This window comes from Henckelia pumila, chromosome 4 (assembly GCF_033568475.1).
Source record: "Henckelia pumila isolate YLH828 chromosome 4, ASM3356847v2, whole genome shotgun sequence".
Classification (NCBI taxonomy): domain Eukaryota; kingdom Viridiplantae; phylum Streptophyta; class Magnoliopsida; order Lamiales; family Gesneriaceae; genus Henckelia; species Henckelia pumila.
The window spans coordinates 220,383,778-220,395,374 of NC_133123.1; the positions used below are offsets into that span (position 1 = coordinate 220,383,778).

The 11,597-nt window shown below is 39.2% G+C and overlaps 1 protein-coding gene across 1 annotated transcript; it reads right to left on the reverse strand.

The window, feature by feature from the left end:
- Positions 1 to 8,185: 8,185 nt before the first annotated feature.
- LOC140862784 (uncharacterized) lies at positions 8,186 to 10,600 on the reverse strand. Its single transcript, XM_073265815.1, has 4 exons — positions 10,367 to 10,600; positions 9,263 to 9,727; positions 8,594 to 8,776; positions 8,186 to 8,536 (listed from the first exon to the last, which is right to left on the reverse strand). The coding sequence occupies exons 1-4, from the start codon at positions 10,598 to 10,600 to the stop codon at positions 8,186 to 8,188; spliced, it is 1,233 nt and encodes a 410-aa protein (XP_073121916.1).
- Between the last annotated feature and the right edge of the window lie 997 nt (positions 10,601 to 11,597).

An 11,597-nucleotide genomic window follows, 5' to 3' on the forward strand; every position in this document is an offset into this window, starting at 1 on the left:
GATGATGGAACTCGAAGAAATTCGAGAAGAACCCGAAATACAAAATAATGATCCTACACCTCAGGAACCATTAATGGACACACCTATACCTAGAAGATCCGAGAGGACTTCTAGACCTCCTATTCGATATGGTCTTCTTCTTGAAGGGGATCAAGATGAACCCGACGTTGGATGTGATCCAAGAAACTTCAAGGAAGCAATTTCTGATGCGGATTCAAATTTATGGCTTGAAGCTATGCACTCGGAAATATATTCGATGCATACAAACCAAGTTTGGTCTTTAGTAGATCCTCCCGATGAAATTGTTCCAATAGGGTGTAAATGGATCTACAAGAGAAAGCTTGGGCCTGATGGTAAGGTATTGACCTACAAGGCACGATTGGTGGCGAAAGGTTATACTCAAAGACAAGGAGTTGACTATGATGAAACCTTTTCACCAGTTGCAATGTTCAAGTCCATAAGAATCCTTATTGCCATAGCTGCTTGGTATGACTATGAGATATGGCAAATGGATGTGAAAACTGCATTTCTTAATGGAAACATTAAGGAAGAGATCTATATGACGCAGCCTGAGGGATACACATCCATGGGAAGCGAGCATAAGGTATGCAAGCTTCAGAGATCGATCTATGGTCTCAAACAAGCATCAAGAAGTTGGAACCAGAAATTTGATGAAACAATAAAGGATTTTGGTTTCATCAAGAACCCGGAGGAACCGTGCGTGTACAAGAAAGTAGTTGAGGATGCTATGACATTCTTAGTACTTTATGTTGATGACATCCTACTCATTGGGAATGACGTAGGGATGTTGCAGTCAACAAAGATATGGTTATCAGGTAGATTCTCGATGAAGGATTTGGGTGAGGCATCCTATATTCTAGGGATACAGATCTATAGAGATAGATCTAAGAGAATGATAGGACTCACTCAAACAACCTACATCGACACCATATTGAAAAGGTTTTCAATGGATGGGTCCAAGAGAGGACATCTACCTATGTGTCATGGAGTTTCTCTATCCAAGTCTATGTGTCCCAAGACTAATGAAGAGATAGAGAAAATGACACATGTACCATATGCGTCAACCATTGGTAGTATCATGTATGGGATGATATCTACCAGACCGGATGTAGCATTTGCTCTGAGTGTCATGAGCAGATATCAAGCTAATCCCGGTCAAATGCATTGGAAAGCCGTGAAGGACATTCTTAAGTACTTACGAAGGACTAAGAATATGTTCATGGTATATGAAGGAAGAGAACTGAAATTGGAAGGCTATACCAACTCTAGCTTCCAAAGTGACGTGGATGACTCGAAGTTAACCTCTGGATTTGTGTTCATGCTCAATGGCGCTGCTGTCTCTTGGAAGAGTTCCAAGCAGGACACCACAGTGGATTCCACCACTGAGACAGAATACATTGCAGCATCAGCTGCTGCTAAAGAGGCCGTTTGGATGAGGAATTTCGTCCAAGAGTTGGGGGTTATTCCGGAAGTTGTTGGTCCAGTCCCGGTGTACTGTGACAACACGGGTGCCGTTGCTCAGGCAAAGGAACCAAGGTCTCATCAAAGATCCAAACACGTACTGAGGAAATACCACATCATCCGGGAGATCGTGGAAAGAGGAGACATCACTTTCGAGAGAGTGGCCTCTGTAGACAATATCGCTGATCCACTTACTAAGCCCTTGCCAGGACCATTATTTGACAAACATCGCGAAGCAATGGGTCTACGTAGTATGACTAGTTGGCTTTAGGGCAAGTGGGAGATTGAAAGAGTGGGTGCCTGGTGAGCCAACTTGTGGCTAAGGGCTTTGATGACTCTTTGTATAAACAATCTTTTGTTTAATATAATTTACACTTTTATTAATGGCAATGACTTTATCTTTCTTCATATTGTTATATTGTGATATACTGTTGTTGTTTTGATAAAGACCTTGAATATACTATAGTGTATGTAAGATGTGGTAGTACATGGGGATGACTATCATGAAACACATCTTATAGTCACTGTATATTCTAAACAGTTCCTAGTCGATTGAGCCGTCCGTTAATAAGGATAAGGATCGCTCGAGATTGAGACTAGCATTTGCGATGCCGAGTACCACGTTTCATTGGTATGGAACATAGAGATGGTCAAAGCATGCAAATGGATATTCATACGATGAATGATCGAACTACCCTATCCGGACTTTCCAAGTGGTTATCACTTATCGAGTGGATGAAGTCCGCGGTTTTGGTTATATACCATTAGTCCTTACTACTTGAAACATCATTGAGACTCTATATGCTAGTACTGTGCTTTGACTCATTTACCAACTCTATTGGGGTCATCAGGTGTCGGGATTGGGTACAGTTACGACACATATAGGAGTCGATGCTTTGTTGTCAAGGATTCACCACATACTTGCGAGTGTGGATATCCTATGCAATATGAGGAGATATTAGTGTGACGAATCTCTGGCCAGAGTACATGATGTGTTTTAAGAAATGGTTTCTTAGTAACACATGCGATGTCACTATTTGATCTTCAAGATGCATTGCATAGTTATCGAATCTAGAACGACTCTCGATTTACCAATGGTTGTTGATTCGATCGGGATATATGGATGAAGGGACCGTACTGTACGCTAACCAAAATCTATTGGTTCTTGCAGGCACTATCAGTGATACCTAGGGAATCATGGGGCGATGTTGCTAGGCGCTCTTACCATGATTCGATGGGCAAGTCGGAAATTGTTGTTCCGAGTCACAAGGAGTTGTGAGCCCATGGCTAGCTGTATCCCTGAACCATTGAGGGTCACACAGAGTAATGGATTTTTAATTCCCGTTGAGATAGTTAAATTTAAAGAGTTAAATTTAATGAACAAAGAAGTGGGACTTCTTATTTAAGAGTAGAGGAGTAAGATTTTCTAAAATGACATAGGGATGGGCATTTTTGGAAACCACTGAATTCGGATTCAGAAAATTTATCTTGACTCTAAAAGATGCAGAAATGGTTTCTGTGAACATTGGTGAAATTGGTTTATCAATCTGAGTCACGATGAATTTTATATTAATTTCTGAACATGCGGGCTTTGCTTGTCAGGCTTGAACTTATGACTAATGGGCCCTAAGCTGTTAGCAGCCCACATTATAAATAAGTTATTGCAGTACAAAAATTAGACAATAGAGGTCATAAAATATTTTCGAAAACCCTAGCTGTGTTTTCTCTAAGTGGCCGCCCCCCTCCCTCTCTGCTCGGGAAAATCCAGCCTGTGAATTTTGAATTTACAGTCTGGTTTAACGGATCAAATTCGTTAATTCTCTTCGTAGAAACTTTTGATAGATTTTCTAGTGCAATCTATCAGAGGGATTAAATCTCTGTTCATGGACCTGATTGAAGAACAGTTCGTCCATCAGTTCCTGGGATATACAACAAAAGCAGAGTAATCTGTTGGTGTCCATAATCTCGATTCGAGATTGGAGGTAAAAATTTATAATTGTTATTTAATTTTTACACACACAATTTAATCGTAAAGTTTTGATACCCATGATATGGAATCATTCCATATAAAATTTTTAAACTTTCGCTGCACCGGGTATCAATTCTGATTGATCTGAACACCGTTCTCCAACACTTTTAACTACATGGCTATAAAATACAATTTTAAACCTCCAATTAACTACATTTTTTCACCGCAGTCTTTCAGCATTTTTGTTTTAGTGCATGCTTCTGAATATAACTCATGCTTGCAAATTCTCATGCTTTTCAAATAATACATACTTGCAACGAATTCATTTAGTCAAATACAATAAATCATGCATGCATATCAGCATATAAGCATGTAATTCTCTTATCAGTAAAGAAAGCAGTCTTCAATCATTAATCATATTCGCATACAATTCTTCAAATCAAGTAAATCATAATCATTCAATACAATAAATGCATGCGACTCAATCTACCCCTCTCAACTTCTTTCTTAGTCTAAGACTTTACGCTCTGATACCACCTTTTGTGGGGACATCGGGTGGTAATCTCAATACTTAATCACATTCAATATCAATTTGATAAATAAGCAACATTCTTACAAAAACAATCTGATCAAGTAAACATATAATCTTTTTAATAAAAACAAAAATTAACCAGGACATTTGGCGATGCGAAACCATACACTTGGCGACGCAAAAACCGGTCGCTGAACAATTATTATTATTTTTAGAGTGGCTCACTCGAGAGATCCAAGGGTGAGCTCGAGCGAGCACCACTCGGGTTTAGGAACCCCTTGGCTCGCTCGAGCGAGCCTAGGCTGCGCTCGAGCAAGCTGAGTTCTGCCCGACTTCCGAATTTCTGCTCTTTTGCTGTCTTATTCCAAGTACTGATGCATAACATGTATAATTACTCCTAAATGCATGAAAAGGTATTGAACATCATCAAATACAATCTATACATTCATTTAAACATTTTTATACAATATTAGTTCCTTCCAAAGTGTGACAATATCAACACTTTTTATGCTTATCTTCTTCAAAATACAAGTTTGACAACACATTTTTACTTCTTAAACCCGAGTCACCACGTGCTAAATCTCTCAATCTCGAGCTATCCTTGTCAAGTCTGACCATATCTTGCCCAATCTGATGCAATGTACAAATACAAACAAAGCAACAGCCGTATAACTCCTGTGAGAATAAATCTCAGTATGAACGACATGCATATACATCTTTTAGGCATAATAATTCTATATGCTATAATAATCTTAAATCTCAAACATGTAAGAACATGTAAATCATAGAAGCATAATCGATTCCTAAATTCTTATAGCATATCAGTTCATCTTTAGCAATCACATACCAAGAATACAAACACATTCACATCTTGAATGGAATATAAAAACATGCTAGCATTTATAAACGCATAATCTAAATGCAATGAATGTTTCAAGGAATAGGTTATCAAGTATGATAACAATAAAATCTCGGTTCTTGGGATCCCGGGGAATTAAATCTTTAACTAACCACCGACTCTCCCAATCGAGGTGGCGTCAAATATCTTAATTTTCCTGACTTTGGTGAAACTATAGTTAGTCATCTAGCTCTGGAAGCGAATCTACAATCCATGCCACTCAACTATAGTTCTCCAAACGTCATTTTGCAATCTAGTCCAATATGCCATCTATGCTTTTCAAGGTAGGGTTCAAGATGAATGCAAAATAATCTTAATGCATTAAATCATACAAATAATGATAAAAATCCTGAACACACAATTCAATAATCATTCACAGCAACAATAACAAGTAAATCACATAAAATCACTTAAACAGATAAGTATGTGATTTTAGGAAACTCGATAATCAAAATGATCTCGAGTTGTTCTTCCCATAATATCTAATGTCTAATCATATCTTTTGTCTGATTCAAGTATCTGAAATCGTGCCAGTCTTGATCAATCACAAGTTATCAAACTTTTTTCTTTTCACAATCTGCTCAATATCATCAAGATTGTTCAAACTCTACTTGATTCAAACTTTGATTCAATTTCAACCAACTCGAGCTCGCCGAATCGAACTCGATCTCTTGCAATTCAAATCTGGAATGCATTGATATACAATTCAATGGTAGCTGCCAATATCATTTCAATCTTATGTAGGCTCAAACAATCCAACCCCTTGATCACATGACTTGAATTCAAACCGACGGCGTAACGGTTCGAAACCGGCAATTCTAAAAGCATAAGCATCATCAATACCACCGTCTAACCACTATATGTAATGCCCCGTTTTATCTTAAATGAGTTTATTTGAGTTAATCGGAGATTACAGAGTTCAAGAGCCGACTTGATTTTGATCAGGGTCTATTTTGCAAATTTTGGAAATTTCAGGAACTAAAACGCAATTTTTGGATTTGTTATATTATTAGACTTGACTAAGTCTTCTACTTCACCACTTCATCCCCTCCAAGCACCATTGTAGACGCCCCATTTGAGATTCAAGCTTCCAGATTTCTTCCCGAGCTTGATCCGGCCATTTGAATTTATTTCTGAAGGCAGATTAGCGATCACTACAACGAGAGCTCCGTTATACCGTAAGTATTTCTCCGATTAGATACGTTTTGTTTTTCGGATGTTGTTAGAATCTATTGAGTTTTGAGTATGTTGTTCTTGGCAGAGATCTGATTGTTTATTCTCAGTCAGTTTTGAAATTGAGCGTCGTTCGAAATTTTTATGATTTTTGGAAGCCTTTGTTCGAAAATTTGGTTTGAGATTTGTTGGGTTTGAGCTTTTGTTGTGAACTTAGCATTGTTATGAGTTGATATCGATGTTGTACTGCTGTTTGTATTTTTGGTTTGGTCATCTATAGCCGTTATACCGCCGGTTTGAGTTTTGAGGATTTTGAACCGTGTTTGAGTTGTAGTGTAGTGACCCTGCTTTGAGTTACCTATTAACAAGCATGCAATCAACTTAATTAAAATACTTAATTATCAGAGTAAAACTTACAGAAACGTAACCCATAATATACATAAACCAGCAGAAAACAACCGGTACTAAAACCCAAATCTGTAGTTATACAACCATATCGAAATATAGACAATAAAAACTAAAAGATATTATTATACAACTATATCAACTCCTGCTGTATAATATACTCCCTAACAGCTCCTGCTCTCTAGTCCTGCCTCGAATCTCCTGCTCTGTCCAATCTGGAACCTGCCCCGTCGAATGGGTTGTCCAAGATAAGACCAAGGACGTGAGCGATTAACGGCTAGTATGTAAACATGAGTAAACATATAAATATGATGCATGCATATGATGACTAGACATCGGGTAATCAATCAAATCATGCTCAGACTAGGCGCCTACATAAGTGTCGGAACCTCTCGGATCAACCTCTGGGTACAGCCACACTCGTCTAAAACACCGTAGTAGCCAGACGTATCCGTATCCGCTACACTACTAGTGCTAGACCATATACCGGTGTAGAGCTGAGCGGCCCTACTATCATAGGTATGTCAAAGAAAATAGGCTCAACGTGTATGTGCACATGACATATGAATATAAAATTAGTACAACATACATCATGCCACATAAAAATGCAACATATAAACATGCATACTCGCTGGCTATCTCAGTCAATATTTACGTACCTTCTACGTAATAGTTCGAGTCTACGTCAGGACCTAGATTTCAAGCCTACAATCAAATATTTATTGTATCACTAATTATTATCTACAAGCCTTAACTAAACTAGCAGATACTCTTATTTCTTAATAGGATTTCCGGACCATACCTTCGTCCGTAGTTAGCCCGTTTATGTGTTCCCAATTATATGTCAAAGCATCGAAACAAGCCCAACAACTAAACCAAATCAACAACGATGTCCGACAGTGGCGGTGGCCGGAAAATCAGTCGTCGTCGGAGTTGGGTATTTTTGCAAAATATTTATATCAAAATGAAGCTTACGACATAAGGAACAAAACACCTCAATCAATTTCAAGTATCCGGCGACTTACGACGGCAAAACAGGGCGGCGAAGGCGGCGGTAGAAAAAATGGGTTTTCGACAATCACGACAAAACTTCGCGAAATTGGTATCAATAGCTATCTCTCGTCGAGACAATTCCAACCGTATATTCAATTTCACGTTTTGGTGGCCGGAGACGGCTGAACGACGGAATAAAGCGGCGGCTTCGGAGACGGGTTCGTCGGGGTGCGTCTAAAATGGCCAAAGTGGATATCCATGGATAGCCCACGTCGTGAGGAGTCCAATGGTATATTTAGTTTTGATTTTTGACAAGCAGTGGCGGAGTTACGCAGTTTGAAGGCGGCGCTAGGAGAGAGAAAAGTTTATCGGGGAGAGAGAAGAAGGCGCGTGAATAGTGCTGATGACGTGGCGAAGATGATAGATATATGTATATATTTCGTATATATCTCAATTAAACCGTGTACACATGTCTAACTGTGTGTACTCTGATATTCATTCGAGATTCAAACTTGACCCGATTAAAATTAGTTCAACTCATTTAATACCTTGATCATATATTTAGTAACCCTTAATCACGATTAATATTTAATTAACTTAAAACAGGATATGAGTTACTACATTCTCCACAACTTTAAGAAATTTCGTCCTCGAAATTTCAGTCTGGGTCACAATCAAGGAATTAAACATGCAAGTGTATTCATCACAAGTACTGTACATGCCAAACGTATATTCAAAAGATACTATACATATCAGTGGAATATACATCAAACAATTCAGGGTGTTTCGCTCGCATACGACTCTCGAGATCCCAAGTCGCTTCTTCTACACCTCTGCATTGCCATTGAACCATGACTAATAGTATAGTCTTGTTCCGGAGTACTTTCTCTTTCCTGTCAAGAATTCGGAGTGGTATTTCCACGTATGACAGATCAGGTTCAAGCTGCACGTCAGTCGGATGTATCACATGCGACTCGTCAGCGATATATTGCCAAAGCAATGACACATGGAATACGTCGTGAATACTGGAGAGATATGGCGGTAATGTCAAACGATAAGCAACATCTCTGATCTTCTCCAGAATCTGAAATGGACCAATTTACCTAGGTGATAACTTACCTTTCAAACCAAACCTCATTACCTTCCTGAAAGGTGAAACTCGAATAAACACATGCTCACCAGGCTTGAACTGCAATGGCCTATGATGAACATTAGCATAACTATCCTGTCTATCCTGGGCAGCTTTGATTCTCCACTTGATCAAATCTACCTTGTCTGCAACCTGTTGTATCAACTCTGGCCCCTCGACTTGTCGTTCTCCTACCTTATCCCAGAATAATGGAGTACGACATCATCGCCTATACAGTGCCTCAAAGGGTGCCATGTCAATACTGCGATGATAACTATTATTGTAGGAAAATTCTACCAAAGGTAACTGATCCTGCCATGACAAGCCAACATACATAACAGATGCTCTCAGAATATCTTCGAGTGTACGTATCGTCCATTCTGACTGTCCATCAGTCTCCATATGATATGCAGTACTCAAACTCAAAGTAGTACCCAATGCCTGCTGAAAACTACCCCAAAATCGCGAGGTAAAACGTGGATCCCTGTCACTGACTATACTCAATGGAATGTCATGTAATCGCACTATCTCCTAGATATATAAATGTGTCATGCGATCATATGAATACTCTCTATTGTAAGGAATGAAATGTGTAGATTTCGTCAAATGATCCACAACGACCCAGATAGCATCACACTGACGTGAGGTCATGGGCAAGTGGGTAACAAAATCCATAGTCACATTCTCCCACTTCCACTCGAGAACCTCTAAATTCTGTAATAAACCACCTGGTCGTTGATGTTCCGCCATGACTTGCTGACATACAAGGCATTTAGGGACAAACTGGTACACACTTCGCTTCATTTCCTTCCACCAAAATCTAGATCGCAAGTCCCTATACATTTTCATGCTTCCAGGATGAACTGTCAATCGGCTTCTGTGAGCTAGAGAAAGAATATCATTCCTTAGTTCCATATCATCAGGAACCACCACTTGCTTAGACAAACACAGTAAACCATCAGATTGGTAATGAAATCCAGATGTATAACCTCCATTGGCTAGACGTGCCAATCTTTGGGTCTTAACATCAGAAATATGAGCATCTCTAATCCTTGAGTACAAAGCTGGCTCAAACAAAACTGTATACAAACGAATTCCACTCTTTTCTTTCTTGTGCTTGAGCGTGAAACCAAGAGAACAACATTCCTGAATCATATGAGATAAATCACTAGTCTGAAGTGTAGAAAGTCTTACCTTCCGACTCAGGGCATCAACAGTAAGATTAGCAGAACCAGGATGATACTTAATCTCGCAGTCATAGTCCTTCAATAAGTCCATCCAACGTCTCTGTCTCATCTTCAACTCCGCCTGAGTAAACAAATATTTCAAACTCTTGTGATCTGTAAGTATCTCAAACTTATCGCCATACAGATAATGCCTCCAAATCTTGAGAGCAAATATAATGGAAGCCAACTCGAGATCATGTACTGGATAATTCACTTCGTGCGTCTTCAAATTTCGAGATTCATAAGCTATCACATGTCCATGTTGTGTGAGTACACATCCTAACCCTTGACCAGAGGCATCCGTATACACAACATAACCTCCCGATCTAGATGGTAAAGCTAACACAGGTGCAGTAGTCAGACGTCTACGCAACTTTCAAAATGATTTCTCACACTCTGAGGACCACTTAAAAGAAATATCTTTCCGGGTAAGTTGTGTTAAAGGCCAGGCTAACTGTGCAAAATTCTTGATGAACCGACGGTAATAGCCAACTAGACCTATAAAACTGCGAATCTCAGCCACCGTTGTCGGACGAGACCAGTTCAGCACTGCCTCAACCTTACTCGGATCCACAGATATTCCTTCCTTGGATATAACATGACCAAGAAATATGACCCGGTCAATCCAGAACTCACATTTGCTCAACTTAGCATATAGCTGCTTATCCCGTAGCGTATGCAATACAATTCTCAGATGTTGTGCATGCTCATCTCTATCATGAGAATAAACCAGAATATCGTCGATGAAGACGATGACAAATTTATCCAGATAATCTTGAAATACTCTTTTCATTGAAAGAGTGGGTGTCCGGTGAGCCAACTTGTGGCTAAGGGCTTTGATGACTCTTTGTATAAACAATCTTTTGTTTAATATAATTTACACTTTTATTAATGGCAATGACTTTATCTTTCTTCATATTGTTATATTGTGATATACTATTGTTGTTTTGATAAAGACCTTGAATATACTATAGTGTATGTAAGATGTGGTAGAACATGGAGATGTCTATCATGAAACACATCTTATAGTCACTGTATATTCTAAACTGTTCCTAGTCGATTGAGCCGTCCGATAATAAGGATAAGTATCGCTCGAGTTTGAGACAAGAATTTGCGATGCAGAGTACCACGTTTCATTGGTAAGGAACATAGAGATGTTCGAAGCATGCAAATGGATATTCATACGATGAATGATCGAACTACCCTATCCGGACTTTCCAAGTGGTTATCACTTATCGAGTGGATAAAGTCCGCGGTTTTGGTTGTACACCATTAGTCCTTACTAATTGAAACATCATTGAGACTCTATATGCTAGTACTGTGCTTTGACTCGTTTACCGACTCTATTGGGGTCATCAGGTGTCGGGATTGGGTACAGTTACAACACATATAGGAGTCGATACTTTGTTGTCAAGGATTCACCACATACTTGCGAGTGTGTATATCCTATGCGATCTGAGAAGATATTAGTGTGACGAATCTCTAGCCAGAGTACATGATGTGTTTTAAGAAATGGTTTCTTAGTAACACATGCGATGTCACTATTTGATCTTCAAGATGTATTGCATAGTTATCGAATCTCGAACGACTCTCGATATACCAATGGTTGTTGATTCAATCGGGATATTTGGATGAAGGGACCGTACTGTACGCTAACCAAAATCTATTGGTTCTTGTAGGCACTATCAGTGATACCTAGGAAATCATGGGGCGATGTTGCTAGGCGCTCTTACCATGATTCGATGGGTAAGTCGGAAATTGTTGTTCCGAGTCACAAGGAGTTGTGAGCC

Excerpts from the sequence above, each read along its gene's own strand:
- LOC140862784 (XM_073265815.1), bottom strand. The coding sequence starts at position 10,600 with ATGAAAAGAGTATTTCAAGATTATCTGGATAAATTTGTCATCGTCTTC. Across the intron at positions 8,777-9,262 it reads TCGAGTGGAAGTGGGAGAAT|GTAGGAGAACGACAAGTCGA; the intron begins GTGACTATGGAT and ends TTCTGGGATAAG. Across the intron at positions 8,537-8,593 it reads GAGTTTCACCTTTCAGGAAG|ATTCTGGAGAAGATCAGAGA; the intron begins GTAATGAGGTTT and ends GGTCCATTTCAG.